Here is a 20397-nt window from a genome sequence, read left to right on the forward strand (position 1 = left end):
CACAGAATATTCAAGCTTTCTATTGCACACAAGCTCATTATACACTTTGGTAGAAAGTCTGTTATCTGTTGCAATCATTCCAGCTTTCAAAATGGAGCATCAATCATCTTGCTCTTCTCTCAGCACCGCAACAAGGAAATTACAGTGAGGCAAAATCATTACAAAATGCATGCAGACTGCCATACATAACATAACATAACTAAAATAAATAGACAGTTTAAAACCTCACAGAACCCCAAATTTAAATTAATCATGCAGTCCATGCATTCTGGTCACTGAGTTGTGTTAAGCAAAATTATACAAGGCATATACACACACACAAGCTATAAAGACGCAGGAGAAGGAATATGCAGGTATTTGTATCGGATTTTTAATCTTAGATTTACTCTCCAATGACCACAGCAGTATTTATAACTACATCAAGTTGGTTTGCTCTGAAAAATCTTGTGCAACTTGTAGTATTGCTACTTTTTGAAAAGCTCAACAATGCAACCACAGGATCCATTACATTTCCTATTTATTTTGTATTTCTCAATGTTTTTCAATTTACAGTCAACAGTTACATTGCATTTCTCACTATAAACCCAGTTAACTGTAATTTTACAAAGGAGTGCTGACACTAATCACTTGGTTTGCACTTCTTTAGTTATGGAGAAGAGAGATACCATATATCACATTTAACAATCTCTTTGATAACCTTTACTGCAGGTCTCTGACACACCGTAATTGAAAATGAGCGAGATAGACAATGATTCTGTAAACATCACTGGAATACAAGACAATAAGGAAATAACCACCCACAACAGGACAAAGAGCAGCCTGTCAATGTAAATACATGGGCCAGGGTAGTGGTAAACCATTACTGGCTGTATCCAAATACACAAATACACATGCAAGGGAGTAGTTTGTACACAGTGGCAGGTAAGTTCTGCTAGCACTGAAGTTTAATACAAAAATTCCCAGATATCTTGTCTAACAGTAAGGCTTTATTTCATGCAAGGGTATTAATGAACAGACTTATATGTAAACAATGCAAACAATGTAATGTGTAATTCTGGCAGAAAAAGATTTGATTTTTAATGAGGTATATTTTGCTCAGAAGCAGGGCCATGATTACACCTCCAGAGTGTATCACCTTCTTTCTGAGCTTAGACTGAAAAACTCATACAAAGTCAAAGAAAATATTACCATACACATAAATCAGATTTTGATTTATTGTTTTTAATGCAAAGGCACATATAAGATGCTATCTACTTTCATGGTAGAATTACAATCACGTAAGAGGCACCTGCTTAATTCAAAAGATAAGTGTTTTAGCAGAGCCCTTCACTTGGGTTTCAGAAGTTTTGTTGTGATTTCTGCAAACCCAAAGTTCAGTTATTATAAAAAGGTACCCAACATGGGTAGTATGTTGGTAAACAGTTGGTAGCAGTATGTAGCAAGTTTGTTACAGATGAGCTCTGCTCAAACAGATGAGCTTCTGCTCACAGATGAGCAGGAACAGCTGGAATACAGCTCTCAGTTTGGTGCTCCCCACAAACATCACGGTCAAAAGTGTGACTACCGCAACACCCTCAGCTCTACAGGGACATGACACAAGTTCATGTCTATGAGCTCAGAGGTAAAAGGGACTTAAACTGCTCCAGAAGGTATTCCACCTGTATCATGGGGACCCTCTTCCATCAGCATAAACAATGCAGCACCTGAAACTAACATGTCAAGTACATAGAGAAATCTGAGGTTTTTTAATACAAACACAAGGAAAAGAGATTAACAAAACAGGGATCAATAAGCCCAAAGTATCCACTGTGTTGTATGGTGCAAATACTCTGTCTTCTTAAAAAGACTGTAAAGCAAAAGAGAGGGTGCTAAGATAAAGCCCTCTCATCCAGCCACCAACACATGTTCCGAATTCCTTCTGTGTGTTACAGCTCTCTCAGCTGAGAGGGAGCAGCTGGGTTTCAATCAAAGTAAAAAGTTCTTTCCACAGCACAGAACATTTTACAGGAGGTATCTCTTGAAACCAGTGCAGCTGTTTCAGATGAGTGACTGCATCTAGACAACATCCGCTGCAATGGGTTCCTGATGTCAGCCAAGGTTTCTACATGCTTCCACCATACAAATTAATAATTATAAGAAGAGACATAAACTTCACAATATAGATTACCAACAAAGATAAGGAGCTTTCACTATTCATTGCATGGTATTTTTATTTTCTGAGCTGTGATGTCTGATTCCTCAAGGCTACCAAAAGGTTTGAGGACCTATAAAGAACTATTTTCCTAATTTGATAAAAAGAGTGAATTTTAATTAGAATGGAATCTTTTCTCTATTGAGAAAAAAATCAAGTCATATTAACACAAAGGATCTCTCAATTGCTAAATTATCCCGAGGTGCATTTCATCTAATAGACCAAAATTCACTTACTATTATAATTTTAATAATCCAATTAAGTCAGTGGAGTTAATTGAGCTAGGTCCTCCAACACATGACAAGCTGACTGACTGTTTGCAGACAGATGACATTGCTATATCTTTGTAATGTCTTGAAAGAAACCTTCTAATTCTCTGGGAGACATTAACATATCTTAAAACTCATATAGAGTAAAGTTTCGTCTGTTGTCCCTTAAGGAGATGCTGTACATTTTACCAGTAACTCTGCCTCAGAGTATCAGCTTACTGTTGCACATGCCATTGGTTATTTTTTAAATGAATATAGATATATATAAATACAAAAATCTTGCATTTGCTATTTGAATACCAATTATGTGTTTCATAATTTAAGTTGCAATTCTTTGTTATATTTTGCTTGCATGCTATACTTTTAATGAGACCATCCTATAAATTGTATCTACCCGGACCACTGGGAAGTATCTGGTGAACAGTATGAACAACCTTGCTGAAGGCCAGCAGGTAAAAATTCTGGACTTCCTTAGAAGGGAATGACTCTGTACATAAGAGTCTAGCAATTCTTTAAATACAGTTTTTGAAAACCATGCCTACAATTCCAAAAGTTAATATCTGTGTTTTCTGCTTCTGGGACTAACCCTCTACCTATTGGTTTGCTGTGCAGAAAGAGATTCTGTCAGAGTCCAGCTAAATAATTCCTGACCAGTTTCCAGGGGAAGTGGTACCATGCTCAAGGTGCATGGACAGACTCCTGTGAATCCACAAATGAGGTTAAACACCTCCCCAGACACACAGTAGCATCTGCCTTTCCAGCTGGATGGCTTTAGCAGGCTCTGCATGCAGCATCACAAGCAGGACTTATTCACAGAGGTCCTGTTAATTGCTTGCCAAAAGCATCTACTACTTCTCACTGTCTGTGTGGGACACAGTGTCTGCCAGCCCAGACACGTATTACTGCACACAGCAAATCCCTGGAGTTGGCTATTTGGGCTGCACCCAAGTGAGAAATATAATAAGGAGTGTCTGTCAGTCAATACCAAGTGTGTATTAGGACTTGTGCACACAGCATGCTACCTTGATGGCCTCAGCCACACATGCACGTAATGTGCTTCTCCAAGAAGTCTTGTTTGCTATGTATTTTATGGCTGAAGAAAAGCTGGAATATAAAAGGATACTTTTCAATCTGCTCAGAGATTTGAATTTCTTTTTACTCTTGGCACAAAGCACTAACATGCACAGGCACAACTGTGTGAGGAAGGTGTGAAGGATATTTTTAAGTGTGCTCCTCTTACAGGACTCTCTTATTCGCAGCATACAAAAGGAGGCAAAGTAAACTTTTGGTTGTCTTTCCTTGGAAGTGTAATTTCATATATCTTTTGATGCATCAGAGAAGCAAATGCTTCTCACTTAGCTTACCTTTTACTAAACAAAAAGAAGGATTGAGCATTATCAGTAAAGCAAATGGAAATCCTGTGTACATGGGGCACTATTTCACTTAAGCATAAGTTATGGAAAAGCAGCTTTTTTGGTTTTTTTCAAGCATAGCTATCATCTTTTAGTCTTGATGCTCACTATCTGGAAATGAACTCTAGTGCAAAGTTTCACTTCCCAGAGGCATCTGAGGCTATCCAGTACATACATCATCATTGAACAATCTGGCACTGACATTGAAGGTGACTATTTGCAGGGATCTGAATATTTAGGTAACGATGAAGTCAGTGTTGTAAGATTCTAAGCCTTTTATTGTTTTCCTTGATCCTTTATTCTTGTTCTTCTCATTCTGAGCTCATCACATTTTTCAAGCTTCTGTCAGGGGTTTGCGCTTATCAGTGTTAGTAAGTCCTTATTCTTCTGATAGCTTTAGGATCCACACATCTTCAGCTTTGCTCTCATGTTCTTCATTCCAGTCTGACTTGCTCTGACTCCAGAGCAGACCAAACTAACAAAAGATAATAAAGAACTACCTACAGATAAACTGCAAATTACATATTACCCACCCACAAAATATTATTAATTGATAAATTCTTTTTTCCTTTTAGTCTGTTCTCCTCTTCCTTTTAATCTCTGAAAGGCTGACTCTGCAGTAGAGCACAACTACAATGAACCTGGATCCTTAAAAGCTATTTTTGTAGTAAAAGACAGTTCAGAGAAAAGAGAGTCCTATACTGTCCAAATGTATTGCAATGCACAAATTACTGTTTGGAGTATAGTGAAAAACTGATTACTCTCTTTTTTTTTTTTGGTGACGAAAGATTCCTTCACCGTAGGAAGAATTCACTCAGTAATACTTCAGTTTTCACTGCTTCTTAAAGAAGAATATTTGCCTTCAGTTTTTCTTTCCCTGTATTGTCTCAGGATGAAAGCACTCAGACTAGGAGATCAAATTTTCTTTCTTAAATAACATGGTCTCTCAATATGAAGCTGGATCTAAATAGCTACAGTGCTGGCATTGTTTTTCTTCCTTATTCAAGTATTTTATAGAAAAGATAATAACTGCTACAGTAGTTCTGTCAGATTTAAATATCTGTCAATAATTGACTTTATAACTGATTAGAATAAAATGCACTGATTAGGAGTTTTTAATCAGTAAAATCCACACATTTACTATGGGTTAATATTTAGATCTGGTCTGGAAAAAGATAAGTACATAAGTTTAAAAGTTAATCATTAGAAAGCTAGATAGGTAATCCTGGCTTATTTAATTGTTATTAGCAAGTGTATAAGGATCTCAAGATACAACTAACAGGAACATTTTTTGGAATTCCTACCTTGAATTCCACGTTCTCCTGGTGGCCCTGGCAAACCATCCTTTCCTGGTGGCCCTGGTGACCCATCTTTTCCTGGCGGCCCTGGTTTTCCATGAGCTTGGGAGGCAAGCATTGCAGCAGGCAGCTTCAGCTGGGATACAAATTGAGCCATCCTTTCTTCATTAATCAAAGACAAGAAAAAGTGGGTAAGAAATATATTAAAAATGCAAAAAATGGGAAAAAAATCCCAACCCCCCCACCTAAAGTTTCTGAAAGTAAGGTGTTTAACCGTTCTTAATGTCAAGGTATTAAATGCACCAATAAACACTGGCAACTTCAGTTCAAACGCAGATTCATGTCTGAGTCTATAGGCTTTGAAATAATCAGAATGAATTTGTATTAAAGTTTCTATTACTACTCTCTATTACTAAAGTATTCCAATATTTTAAATGACTTCTGACTCCTGTTCATGGAAGTATTTAAAACAGACAGAATAATTAGTACTTAACACACTGATGGAGGGCTACCTTAACTGTTTGTAACTCATATTAAGCTGCAAAGTAGAGATTAAATACTGCAAACAGTTCTTAGAATGTGCTGGAACCCTAAAAACAGTTGTAAAAAACCTGAAAGTGCTCAGCAAAGATTATTAATTGCAGATATTTCAGAACAGAAATGTTCATGCTGCTGGGATAAAGTGCCCTTGGTAACATTTTAGTGTTCCTTAGAGGTAGATAAAATAGATACTTACCTTGACTCTGTCTAATTTATACCATATTAAATCCCTAAACATTCCACAATTTAGTGGGTATGTATTGTGGTGGAGTTCTAAGGTGTAAGAAAAAAATTAGAACAGAGGAGAGTGGGCATCAAACAAAAAAGAAGGAAGTTGATAGAAGGTAAGCACAAGGGAAAAAATGCCAAATATGGAAGACCTGTGGGAACACTAGCAAGGTGCAGAAAATGGAATAGCTATGAAGATAAAACTGCATCATTCTCTGGAGGCAGGGCACCTTCTAATACTTTCTCTTTGTGAATAGACTAAATGCTTGTTACCATTCTATCTGAATGGGAAAAGAAGGTGACTTCATTCAAGAAACTGCTCTTGAAATACATAGGGGGTTGAACTCCTGAGGGGTAGCACCCTGGGGAAGGGTGAAAATACACAAAATAGTAGCCTTGCTATAAAGTGAAAAACTGCCTGAATGGGTTAAAAAGTCTCAAGCTTTATACAATTTCTTTTATCCCTAAAAGACAGCTTGTATTGACAAAATAGCAAAGGATAAGGAAGATATAAGAAATGCACTTTTCAATGGAAAAGAAACTACAGTGAAGTGGTATATCTTGTTTCAGACACCTATCATAGCCACAGCTTTTCTACCATGACTAAGGGAATGCTGGGGAAGAAAAATATTTCCTTTTCAGATTAAGGACTCATCTAAGAAATCTTACATAACACAAAGACCTTGGCTGAATCTGGTACTTGCCTAAAACTGTGCCAGAAGGTGGTGGTCTGGTAGGGAGCTCTGGAACTCAGCAGGAGCATTTGCTGAGAAAGCTGCTCAGCAATTTAGACCTATGTGACTGAAAGCCATCAAGCCTTTGTCTCATTTAGAGAGTCAGCCACTAAGTGGGTAAAATAATTAGGTATTTCTATGGTGTCTGCTCTAGTAACTCTTAAACGTCCTAATGGTATGTTGTAGATACTCATGTATCTGCAGTAATGTATGATACATAAATGTATCTACAATGATACATACCTATGCTTGCAGTTGTGATTTGGAGCACACTACTTTCAATGCTAATCTTTTACATGAGGAAATACTCTGGTTAACAGATACTGTGACTTCTAATTGAACAAAATCATGTAAAGTAGACTTACTAAACATAGCTACATCAACAAGGCAGCTGCTAAGTCCAACTTAAGTTAAATGACATGTAAAGAAATTTATAGAAGAATTTTAGATTTAGTTGTATAATACTTCCTTTTCTTACCTTCAAAAACCTTAAGAACCTCTAGTTTGATGTATTTTTTTATTTCTTCAAGTGAAATTGCATCAGCCTGATGAGGAAAAAGAAAGGTTGTATGTATCAGAAGGAACATACAGAGGGCACTTTATGATGCTATAAAAATAAGAAATGCTCAAATTAGCATTACAAATATAAACCTTTCACTAACAAATAAGTGTTTTAGTATATTTGTGTTATTTCCTTAACTGCAAAGGCCACTTCACTGCAAATACATAATACTATAAAAACACTAATGGCCTGAAGTGGGAGAGGCACTCCCAGCTGCCAAGATGAGCAGGATGTGATCTGTATGGAAATTAACTTACACAAGACTGTAAGGATGTCCAGTGACACCACTCTGCTTTACTCGTCTTTCCCATCTGGCAGCTCCTCACCTGCCCTGGGGACTAATTGCCCTGATGCACAGCTGACCAGAACAGAACCACAGTACCAGAAACCTCACTGGAAAATTGGTTTAGAACTTTACCTTATCTTACTGAGGTCAAAAAGGACACATAACATGGATGTGTGTGTCTGCGTGTACATGCAGACAAATCAAGATATCTACAACTGGAAAGCAGCATTTCACTGTATTTTTAAATGCTGATTTCTGTTCTACTGAGAATTCATTTTGGCTGCCTCCTTTTCTTTCCCAGTTGCAAAGGCTTAGACTTTAGCTCTTAAGCTTATAGAAAATGTGAAAATTAACTGTACTGAGTAGCCATATTGATATGCAGGAGCTAAATAATTAAAGTTTATCCATAGAAGATGTTTTAAAAAATAATTAAAAATAACTGCCTCATCTGGGTGTATTTTTTCCACCTTAACTGAACACTGAGATTATCTGAGGGAAATCCTTAGTTTTTCTAATACTGTGCTATTGCCCAGTTGAATTTCCACCACTCAGCACCTGCTACCTTCAAACTGTCTGAATTCACAAGAAACCAAGGTAAACCAATATTTACTTACTGGAAACCCTGGGGGTCCTGGTGAACCTGGGGGACCTTGATGACCTGGTGGTCCTGGATAGCCTCTGTCTCCGGGAGGGCCAACAGGACCCACATCCCCCTTTTGTCCTGATGGGCCAGGCTTCCCTCGTTCACCCTGTGGACCTCTGTCCCCTGGAATACCCTGATCTCCCTGTGTAAAATAAAAGCAGAAAGAAAACAATTGCACATAGAGGAAGAAACCTGAAAAGTCACTCGAGAATGCTAAAGAGAAAATTCTTGCCTGTTCAGAAACAGATTGAGTTAATGCAGGGAAGGTAATTTTACAGACTGAACCTTGCCTCTGAAAATACTTTTTCTTTTCTTGCACTTTTGATGTTGAAATCAACGACAAAAGAAAAAAAAAAAAAAGCTTGACTCTCTAATCGACTTTTCAAGGACAGAAATTGAGTATAGAAAGTTTTTAGCCCTTATACAGACATCTACGAATGTCAGTTATGGCATAAGTAAAATTTAGGTGCTCAAATTCACCCAGGCACAAGACACCAGGATTTTTCCTGTAACTTTCCCTTGAAGCCTATTTTATGTCTTCATTTACACAAAATTTTAGTTCATCAAAGTTATTTCCAGTACCTAAATGTGGCCTAGGAAGATGCTGGAGAGGGACATTTAACAAGAGCATGTAGTGACAGGACAAGGGGGAATGGCTTCAGACTGAAAAAAAATAGGTTTAGATGAAATATTCAGAAGAAATTCTTTACTGTGAGGGTGGTCAGGCACTGGATACGTTTTCCAGAGAAGCTTTGGATGCTTCAGCTCTGGAAGTGTTCAAGGCCAGGTTGGATAGGGCTTGGAGCAGCCCAGTCTCATGAAAGGTGTCCCTACCCATGGCAGGGTGGTTGGAACTTGATGATATTTAAAGGCACTTCCCAGCCCAGGCCTTTCTATGATTCTGTTATATATAATTTCTCAGATTTATAACCCTGAAAAATAGGTATAGATAGCTCTTCTACTAGAGATAAAGGCGGGTTTCTCTAGAACCATGGTGCTATGGCACTGTGAATCTGATGCTTTCTTTCTTTCTAAACAACCCCCATTTTACAGGCTGCCAAAGTGTAGGAGGCAAATCAAATACTACAGGAACTTTTCAAACAAACATTTTTAACTGCCTCCAGTGTTTTCTTTGTGTTTTGAAAAAGGTCCTTGTAAAAGTTCATAAAACCAGGTCATATCTTCCTCGAGATTCCCCTTTAAACGTTCTACTTTCAATTGTACAAAACTCAGGACATTTGTGCTTTGTGATCACTGCCTAAGGTGCTGATTTATTCAGCCCTTCTCCTTTCTAGTGTTCCCCTATCTTTTGTATTTTATCTTGCGCAGTTTTTCCTGGGTTTCTACCTGCTCTTGTCCAGCGGGTTCACATTCTGTGATTGAGGTATGCAGATAATAGCAATAAATGATCCAGCCATTAGTACTTGTATCTGTTGAAATTACATGAAAACTGATTTGTGTAAACCATGTTTTCAGCTAGTTTGCCACTCAGTTCATAAAGCAGTAATAACAACAGTGTTTAGTCACTCAAATTAGATATGAGATTATTTCAGCCCAGGTGGCTTATTCCTTCTTAAAATGCATTCTATGAGGACATTCTTACATTAGACAAGAAAACCTCAAGAGTTTTATTCTGTCCTTCCAATTTTGATGCTTCTCTTTTCCGTAACTACAACAGCTGGTCTCAAACTGAAAGAGCATGCAGTTCAGCAGTAATAATAATAGCTGCAAGAAAACCTTGACTTTATTTTCTGTAATCATTGCAGTCTCTCTCACAGATGCAGGCCTGTATCCTTAAAGGCAAAACCTGAACACTGCAAACAGTTAGTTTTTTAAGGGATAGTTTTTGTAATAATAGTTAAACTCTCATGTTTCTTCAGTGTCATAAAGCAGCATTTCCTTTTCCAGAATAAAAGAGGGAGACACTTTTCTGATTAATCAAATAAATGTGGTATCCATTACATTAGGACATCATGACTTTAGCAACATTATAACAAGATCATCTTTCACATATAGATGCATATGTGTATATACATATATATACACACACACACATACATACATATGTATATATAAAACCTCTTCTCTCAGCTCCTGTAATCATTCCTGCTCACCATGATCTTGTTACCATGAACAGAACTGTCTGAAGAGCTTGGAAAGCAGTCAGGTATTGCACTGGCATTCCTGCTGCCCAAGTGTGACAAGCTTGTTTTATATAAAACATGATTTATGTTTGTGACATTGAAAGGATGACAACAGGGCAAGTTCATAGCTTTTGCAAAGTCTGACAACAACACAACAGGATTAGCTGCTTTCCAATTTTCACCTATTGATCAGTTTACACTGTCCAGGCCAACTGTGTTAGAAAGTCTATAAAATGTGTTTTTCATCTAAATGCAGAAGCCAATTCAACTCTAATTCCTTAAAGTGCTGTCTAGGACTAAACCTCTTAGATGTCTGTGTGACTATTTGAAGTTCACAGAGAATTAATTTCTTGATTTTGCCTACAAGACAGGTGCTGATGAGGTGTTTAGATGCTCAGTAAAAAAAGTGATCATAATAGGGACTTACACGTTCTCCTTTGGGTCCTCTGTCTCCTGGTCTCCCCACAGCACCCTGAAAAATGGTTTTTGAAAAAATATAAACTTATCAATTAAAGGCTTTGTTGTATATTCATATGTTAGCAGAATAGAAAGCAACTGCCAAGGATTAAGAGCTACAGTATCTGTGAAGAATAAAACACATAAAAGCATGTTTTCTTACCGGGGGACCTGGCAATCCATCTTTTCCATTGATTCCCTGGGAAAAAAATTAATATGTTTATGTATTTTAAAAAATAAAGGGTAAAGCTCAATGTTTAGTGCCGTATCAGTAAATATTCTGAAGCTGGAGAAGCAGCAGTTAGTGTGGCTACAATATAGAAATACAAAGAGCATCGAGATGTTCATGAAATGAGCATCCAACTGTCTAATGAGCATCCAACTTCAAATGACAAATTATAGGGAAAATTTGCAAATGTGAAATATTTGTGGACATATATATGCATTTTTTCAGTCCCAGCTAGTCATAATGCAACCATGGGAGAGATTTCTTGTTCTAGATATTAGTCTTGATGCCAAATTGCCCTTCTGCTGTTACAGAGATTATGCCTTACTATTCTGTGTCCAGATCCATTCTTTGGTCCTTAGGACTTGTAGCAGGGCATAGTTTTGCCCTCCCAGGCTAAACCTATTTCCTTCTGTGGTGGTTTTGATTGGCCTAAAACATCAGTAAAGTATTTTTTAACATCTAGGAGAAATTTGGACCCCTCAGAAGCTGTTGTGGTAGGCCTGGGGAGGTGTCTGAGGGGTAGGGAGTGGCACAAAGATGGCTCCTGTGTGTCCTGAGTGAAAGTTCTGGAAGTTTTGACATCAAGTCCAGCAGAGCCAATCTCTGATGGCTCTGAAGGTGATGGACATGCTGCTGGCTAAGTTTGGGCCAATTGGAAGTGCTGGTTACGCCTCTGTGAAAACATACTTAAGAAGAAATCAAAACAAGGCATGCACGCTCTTTCTTTCACTTCTTTGTAGTTGGAGGAGGAGGAGGTGGAGGTGAAAATATGCAGAGGGAGAACAGCATGGAGATGTCAAGGTCAGTGAAGAAGGTGGGGCAGGAGGTGCCCTAGTGCTACAGGCGCTGAAGCTGAAAACTCTCTGCTAGCTATGGTGAAGGCCATGGGGGGCAGGAGGTCCCCTGCAGCCCATGGAATTCACAAGAGTGCAGAAATCAACCCACAGCCCATGCCAAAGGAGCAGGTGGATGCCTGGAGAGAGCTGTGATCCAGTTTGGAGTCTCAAAAGCGTTAAACCTACAGAGGCCTTGCAAAGGAAGGAAAAGCCTTGCTCCTGGGATGAAAGCAGCATGGCCTTGGCTTGGGAGAGTCTGCACTTTATGGACAAAAAGACTCACATTGCAGCAGAATTCGGGCGGGATGTTGCTTGTGAGATTGGACCCATGCCAAAGAAGTTCCCAGAGGACTGTCTCTCGTGGGAAGGACCCCTGGCTAAGTAGAGAACCTCTTTCCCTGATTGGACTGACCAGAGGACCCCTCAACCTGCCCCTGTCTGTGTTGCTGGTTTAAAAAGAACAAAGGGGGCTGAGCAGAGAGACTGCTTTTTAAGAGAGTGGAGGGTGAGGGCAGACAAACTGTCTGAAGAGAAAAGAGAGATAAGTAGAAATAAAGAGTATTTGTAGTAGAAGAATTGTGGTGATGAATAGATTTATGGACCTGCTCTGTGGACTGAGAAAATACCCCCACACCCTGATTCCCTACCCAGGCTTGTTGGTTATAAAAGAAGAAAGGGGGTGAATACTACAAGTTTGTAAGAGGGAGGGGGGGAGTGAACAAAATAATGTATGAAAAGTTTATTTTTGCCTTGCATTTTATCCTCCAAATCTGTTAAGTAATTAAATCACTTTCTGAAACTTTAAGTTGGAGCCTGTTTTGCCCTTTTTTCTTTTTCTGTGTGTTCTCCTACCAACCAGTGTCCTATCTCATTTGACTCACAAGATTAGTGTATATTTTTACAGTTTTTTTTCTGTAGCAAGAGAGAGTCGAGGTGCCTAGCATTTAGTCAGGGTCAAACCCCAACACCTTCCCAAAAGAAGGTTGTTGCATTCACAGCACCTGCTGGAAACTGATTGGAATGTGACAAGATCTGAGAGTCTTAGTTGGTATGGGCCAAAATCATGTCAGAGAGTATATTAACAATTGCACAGTACAGATAAACGGAAGATAAATGCTCTGGTAGTGTTTAATTTAGTAGGATATTTATGGATTTAAACTCAGAGCTGCTTCACTGAGTGAGAAAGGACGACTTGCATGAGCAGACATCACAAATATTCTTTTCCCCTCTTATACTGCAAAGTGGAGTTTTGCACAGATTAGGCACCTTGGGTTAGTTTGCTGCTCTAGCTGCAGAAATTGTCTCTTCTTTCAAGGCAGAAGTGTAACGTGGAGAAGTGCTGACAAGCTGCAAAGGTCTACTTCTCATGCTCATCCCCAAAACACACCAAGGTTCAGGGGAGCTAATGAGCCCTGCACTACCCTTGCTGAACCCCTTCTAGAATATAAACTAGGTTTTTAAAACCAGCTCAGACACTGCTGACTACACTGCTGTCACACTTTTATTACATAAAGAGATCAGATTAGACATCTCCTAAGTGAGCACTAAATGCCTCAGCTGCAGTGTTGCATCACCTGTATACACAAGAGTCACAAAGTTTATTCAGCCATAAAGCACACGCTTCTCTATCTAAACTGAAACTCAGATCCTATTCTGCCACCCCATCCTTTACTGACTGTGTGGAGTGTCTGGGTTCATATTCTCCCCCTTGAAAAAGTACAGGAGGAACCTTTATGTCAACAAGATCCAAATGACCTTCACAAGACCTTTAAAGGCAGCGTCTCAGTAGCATTAACTATTGAAAGACCATGATACAAGGAATTCTTTTCTGGATGGTTAATCTTGACCACTGCAGCTCTATGTTCTTCACATGTTACCTACTCTAAACCAAAGCAAGATATGATGTCCTTTCTTTTGTAACTTCTGATAAACTAAGACACATGCTGTTGTAACAAACATATATGTTCAGTATAAAATTGCTTACTGGTTTTCCTTGTGGCCCCTCTGGACCAGGGAAGCCTATATCTCCTATAGGCCCTCTTTCACCCTAAAAAAGAAGATAACACACATATAAATCTGCATGAAAAATCTTGCATTAGGTGACTGAAATATTTGTTTGTTATTGTTAACTGAAATCTGTACTTACAGGTTCTCCAGGCATCCCTGGAGACCCAGGAGATCCTGGCTTTCCCTGCAAAAAGAGAATATTACAGATTCAAATTAGTAGGAAGCCAAATAAAATTTTTCTCTATGTCAAAAATGAGAGAATATATCTATACAGATATATGAGTGAAATATCCATGTTATATTTCATTAATGCTTTGAGATAGGAAAAAGAAATATTTTACCAGATTTTTTTTCATATTTAATAAAGAATCTGGCTCTTGTGTTAAACATTATTCAATCCCTTGGTTTTCTTTACCCTTCCTGAACACTGAGATATTTTTATGAAATTTTCTTTCAGAACACTATGATTTCCATACTGAGAAGTCATAGTCAGATCAAAGTTTCTCACTGTATATGTAAAATTAAGATTTTTTCCTTCAGGTATTTTCTAATCCTGATTTTTTTATTTGTATCTGACATTACTACTGACTTAATGCTATTTTCAAATTCTCTCCATGCTCTTTTTTGGCCACTTTTATTGTCATTTTATGTTCAGCCAGCCAGAAATCACAATCCTCTCTTATGACATCATTTAAATGCTGATTTTAAATGTCTCTTTTTTAATAGGATGCCTTTCTTTTAACAATTTGAATCTACATTTCCTGAAAATATCCTTAGACCAGATCCTCAGGTGACTTGTACAAGTGAGGGATCAAACCCATCAACACCAACGACAACTGTGGGAACAGCAGGACTGAGGGCTTGGTTGAGGAAATAGGCATTGGTGGAAAGGCTTGCAGAATCTCAGCCCAAGCTTCTCTGACAATCCCAGCAATCTCAGCAAAACCCCAAAGACAAAATAAGAGGTTATATTCCCAGATGGGAAAAAGGGTCCACTATTCAATCTAGGGAAGAAGGACAGGTAAGGAAGACAAATTCTTTCCCAGTAAGATATGTGGGTATGTCTCAAACTTCTAGACTACTGAAAAAATTTCGTCTCATGTGTCTACTACTTTGTTGATTAAAACTCCTTAACATAAAATGTAAAAGCAAACAATTTATTTCAGGATAAAATACTTTATTTCAGTGGATTTTACTAGAACTAAATATAATCAACACAATACAACTCCATCAGTGAAGGGACCTCATTAAATACTTCATATTCAACTTGAATAGGGAGCATCCAATAACTTGGAATATATCCAGTGGGAAATTCACAGGAAATAAACAACTGTGATCATTCTAACCAGCTACAGCATTATTACTACTAACAGTGTAAAATCTGTTTCAGAACAACAAACTTTGAAACTATTACTTCTGCTATAAAACTCAGAGAAATACTTTTATTTTCCCCTTAAATGTGCAATTTTTTTTAGGAGAACCCAATGAAATTAGGCTATTTAAGATGATGTTCTCTCTTGGAACTCACAGCAAATAAACTAAATCAATGCCTAATGGAAATGGAAGTGCATAGACACAAACTTCTCTTTATTTCATGAAACAGATATTTCTAATTTAAACAGCCCTGGAATGTATTGGTAGCTGCCCAAATTTAATAATAAATCTATTTGCATATAAATAACTCCATATTGCCTCCTGAAATATAGATAAACTTTTTTATTAAACTGTGAATGCAATCTAATATCTTCATTTCCTTTAGGAACACAAATGAATAATTATAATTTCAATTTATCATTAGTTACATTTACTTTCACCTACAACAAAGTTTCTCGATGACTTTCAGCAACTTCACTGAATACCTCATGTAAATAGCTGACAAAGCATTCCCCTAAAGCAAATGTTTGATCGACTTGATATGCAGATCCTTGTGGACTGCAATAACTAATGTTCATAATTTTTCTTTGTGATAGAAAGATGCTCAGAAATTTGTGCATTCCCAGGAACACAGAAGACATCTTTATCTATATTAAGCAGAGGCAATGAGAAGAATCTCACATTTCTTAACTAAAAATATGCAGCTTCAAATTCCAGCTTTATCATGTATTCACACCACTCACTCTTGTAATTTTAATAATAATACAAGCCCTTGCTGCTATTAGAACTCTAATTTCTTTAGGGAAAACACATAATCTTCATACCTGCCTATAAAGCATGGGCCAAGCACTGGTGTTTTACAATGATTCAGATTGCAGCTCAGCACCTTGCTTGACCCATTTTTTAGCTTCTGAAAACCTGAGTTTTCTTTAAGGAATTGACATACATACCGGTGTTCCTGATACTCCTGGTGCACCAGCTGGTCCACGGTCACCCTGAAGAAAGGATAAATCTATGTTTTAACAACAACAGTCTAAACAGAAGTCTGTTGGATTCCCATTAAAACCTGAGGAAAGATTATTCGGTGAATTGAAAATGAGGACAAGAGTCAGGCTAAATAATAATATTTATCAGTGCCACTAGCTCATTTTACTGACTTGTACAAGTAACCAAAATCCTCTGTTTAGGTTCTCTTATCTAACGTTTTCCTTTAACTCTGCTCGAGGACTCCCTTGAAAAGGGATGGAAAGACTTAACTGTAGTTCTCCAAACAATCAAAGTCTGTGGTCATGCCAATGATGAAAATTTACACAGGGTAATTCACTTTCACATCAACATCCCCGTATTTAACATGTAACTTTTAAAGAAGTTTTTACTTTCCTGCTACCCAGTCATCAATTTACTACAAGTCAATGTCCTCTGTTTTCTTGTGCCATGGCCCTTTCAGGGCAAAGCTTTTCATTATTGCACAGAGCTGCCTTCATCTGTGCTTCAAGGTAGGACAGTGTTTTTTTTTTTGGCTGGAACTGATGAGTTACAGGCACAAATTCATCTTTCTTGACAGGATTGTAACCCAAAGCAGACAGAGCTGAACAAGTGGTAAAACTCTCCACAGAGATATTTAATTGCTGCTGACGTGCTGGTCTGCAACATTATGCTCTGTTAGTGTACTGTTGGTTAAAAATGTAAGAAAAAAACAGGATCCTTATTTCTATATTCATGTCAGAAAAGTCCTGGCATTGTTAAAGCCACACTAACAGGAGAATATTTTTCTGAGATGAGTTTATGTTACCTGGAGCAGATCTGTTAAAACTCTGTAAACATAGCTACAGGCACATTGTGTTGTGCAGAAGAGCCCACGGAAGTGTTGGGATTTCTGGTTTCTCTTCTTATACACAATGGTGGTTTGTCTCATCCTCATCATTTAATACAGGTGCACAATGATATGCTGGTGATTAGAAAGACTTCACTCCTTTACACAAAGTGTAACAGATGACAAGTTAAATATCTGAGCTCGTGTCAGGAGGAAGCAGCTTACAGGACACAGCTCAGCCTCTCCTGCTCTGGAGGCTGGCAGAAGTCACTTGGTGAGAAGCACAACATGCACCTCTGAAACATGGAGTGGGGAGCAATGAGTACCTGCAGCAGGCAGGGAAGTTCTCTGGAGCCCTGCACTCTGCCCCAGTGGTTACTCTGGACCCAGAATGTGTGATGTTTTCCCTGCATGCTGGCTGTGACAGTGAAACTAGAAATTCCTAACACTTCCCTTGAAACATTTTTATATTTCTTTTCAGAATTATTTTGGTCCTTACAGCAAAGTGGCTTGCAGCATGGCTGCACCAACCACTGTCAGCACAGCTGAGGGAAGGTCAAAAATCCAGAGGACACAAAGCTCTTAAGGCAGTTCATGAAATTATCATGAAATTACAGCCAACATTGTCTGTAGAAGATGGCATTCTGCAACACAGAGGTGAATAATATCTCTAAATTAAAAACCAGCATGCACTATCCTGTTGCTACTGGCAGGCTCTGAGATTCTGTTCATTTACTTGCACCACAAATATGGAATTTTGACCAGATTTACTTGAGGAAATGATATTTTTAGTTTGGGAGAGGGCCAAACACTCACTTAGCTGGTTTATATGATCTGATCCATTGCTTATTCCCTTTATTTAATTCCTGTCCCCACTTTGCCTCAGTTAGACCTGTAATGTCTCCCTGTGTTTGTTCATTTTGAAATCAGACTAGTCTTTAATTGCTTGTAAATTGTGGACTTGCAAAGCAAGAACCATCTCATGTAATTTAAGCATCTAGTATAGAGACCTACCTCAGATCTTGTCACTCCCCCTCTCTGAGCAAGTAGGAGTAATGCACAGTGATATTGAGAAAGAAACTTTTAATTTGCATTGCTTTATGACGAAAAATAAGTTTCAGTCAACTATTTTTGTATGAAGTCATTGAATAGCATAACTGAAAAAGCTAAAAAATATTTCATTAAAATTTTTCTCTTTTTTCTTCTTAAATTTATAAGATATGGGCAAAATAAAACTGGTTTTGCTGACAGAAAATATATTTTCAGATTTTTTCTTTATTTCTCTGCTAAGTGTTGTTTACTTTGCTCTATTTAGAAATGAATACCAAAATCTTGAGGTTTTTTAGCCTTTTATGACAAACTTTCTTTAAATTCACAATTAGAAAGCAAAAGGCTGAGAACAAGAGAGATGGACTGTAAGCATAAGATGACGTTCAAGAGACAACAAGCACCATACATAGAAAAATATTAACTATATTACTATCAAGTGTAGTACTATTCTACCAAGAATATTACAGGACCTCCTACACACAATTTTCCATTTGCAGTAAATGTGTGTTCAGTGAGTATATGATTTACACCCACAGTAAAGCAAAAAGGAAAATAGAAATAAATATGCAAAGATTTTTCACACAGAAACATTAAATTACACACAAAAAAATAAATCAAACAAGGCTTCAGAAAACATTTAGTTGCAGATAGTGGTCACTAAGAAATTGTGACTCCTTTTTAAGAGTCCTACCTTTTCCCCTGGGAGTCCTTCCAGTCCTGGTAATCCCATCGGTCCTGGGTCTCCCTGTTTTTTCATTTTTTTAAATTAAAAGATTGCATATGTTAGAATTTCTGTACTCTACATGGGAAATGTTAACAGCAAGCAGCAGCAGATTATTTAACTTGAGATTACTAAAACAGCTAACCAGTTATTAGGTAAACAGATTTTGTTATGCCCTGTTTTACTGATTTGCAAATCAAGTTTTTCCCAGAGGCTCTGTATAAGCATTTGGATCAATGGCTTAATTTTGATAAAAAATGTAATATGGAAGACTCCACTCCAGTACTCTTGCAAGCCAAGGTCACCTCTGAAGCACCTCCAGGCAGCAGAGCCCTGGGGTGTCAGCATCCACTGTCAACCAGAGAATCAACCCCCAAGCAATTCTGTGCTCTGTCCCTAAACAAAGGTTACTCTGCAGCAAGGGGCACAGGCTGGATCCCTGGGTAGGTCTTCCAGTTTTGAAAGAAAACTGTAGACATGCTCCACTGGAGAAATCAGCTTAACACGTAGAGTAGGGACATCCTTTACAATTTTTTTTGAAAGAAAATTGAAAATTGACCATGGACATTTAAAGTACAGCCAACAATTTCAGTATTTCTGCAATTCTCAGTTAAATCAAAAGCCATGAAAAATTGCTGTCTGGATTTCCTGAAGTGTCTGACAGATCTCACTTTTCACACCTGAACTCTAGTAGTTGGTGTTTTCTGAGCAGGAAGTGGATGCTGGTACAGAAAGATGTATTCAGCTTCCAGGCATTATGGTGAAACAAAAAAAGAGCCTTTATAAATTTTTTTGTAAACAGATTATTAAACTGTTTCAGAAAACTGTCTCACAACTCCATGTTTTGCTGTCACTGCTGAGAGGTTTTGGTTTGGGTTTCTCATTGTTGTTGAGAAGTACCATGTATCAAACTACTTGGAGAATTCTCTATCAAGAACAAAAAATATATACATACCACTGTTCCAGGATCTCCTTTTGGACCCTGCAATAAAACCCAAAACAAGCCACATTTAAAGAAGAACAATTACACAATAAGATGGGTTTTTAAATGACTGCATTATGAATATACTGTGCTAATGCAGTGCATTTCGACTAATTTTTAATTCCAGCCCTCTCAGCTGATTAATTTAGTATAAAATCTTAGTGATATTTTGGGTTTTGTTTTGCTGTTCCAGAATACAGAGAAAGACAGCTCTGTTGTTTGGTGCCAGCCCATAATTGTGGTTACCAGAGAGACAATCTTCTCAAAACAGAACTTGCCTATGATGCTAAAAAGGAGGAGGGTGTAAATAATTCCACAGCATCTTTGGCTCCACAGAACCAAAGCAACAGTGTCCAGCTGCAAAGTGCTGCATCTGCAGCATGAAAGACACCAGCCCTGTATCACTCCCAAAATATAATTCTTACGTTTACAAATTTTTCTGCACTGTAGTTACATGTAGTGAAACAGAGACAGAACTCAGATCAGAATTCATGAGTTTCTAATTTCTGGAACCGAATTTCATCCACAACAAAACTATGTCTCCACAAATTATAAGTACAGTATTACACATTTTTAGATAATGGGACACTCACTAAGGAGTTCAATACCAAATTATATACCA

At 37.9% G+C, this 20397-nt stretch overlaps 1 protein-coding gene across 9 annotated transcripts in view; it reads right to left on the reverse strand.

Annotated features, from left to right (window-relative positions):
* COL19A1 (collagen type XIX alpha 1 chain) overlaps nucleotides 1-20397 on the reverse strand; it is a 168176-nt gene that overhangs the window by 2169 nt on the left and 145610 nt on the right. For 8 of the 9 annotated variants that reach the window (XM_085056550.1, XM_085056551.1, XM_085056547.1 and 5 more), the window contains 10 exons: nucleotides 19749-19775; nucleotides 18764-18817; nucleotides 16160-16204; nucleotides 13975-14019; nucleotides 13813-13875; nucleotides 10927-10962; nucleotides 10735-10779; nucleotides 8135-8305; nucleotides 7151-7217; nucleotides 5177-5332 (listed from right to left, as the gene is read on the reverse strand). In XM_085056550.1, the coding sequence (XP_084912676.1) occupies nucleotides 5177-5332; nucleotides 7151-7217; nucleotides 8135-8305; nucleotides 10735-10779; nucleotides 10927-10962; nucleotides 13813-13875; nucleotides 13975-14019; nucleotides 16160-16204; nucleotides 18764-18817; nucleotides 19749-19775 (709 nt within the window). Of the gene's footprint in view, nucleotides 1-500; nucleotides 4348-5176; nucleotides 5333-7150; nucleotides 7218-8134; nucleotides 8306-10734; nucleotides 10780-10926; nucleotides 10963-13812; nucleotides 13876-13974; nucleotides 14020-16159; nucleotides 16205-18763; nucleotides 18818-19748; nucleotides 19776-20397 lie in introns of those variants that run through there. The other variant, XM_085056552.1, reaches the window with a different exon arrangement.

This window comes from Lichenostomus cassidix, chromosome 3, assembly GCF_008360975.1.
Source record: "Lichenostomus cassidix isolate B80296 chromosome 3, HeHo_3.0, whole genome shotgun sequence".
Lineage (NCBI taxonomy): Eukaryota > Metazoa > Chordata > Aves > Passeriformes > Meliphagidae > Lichenostomus > Lichenostomus cassidix.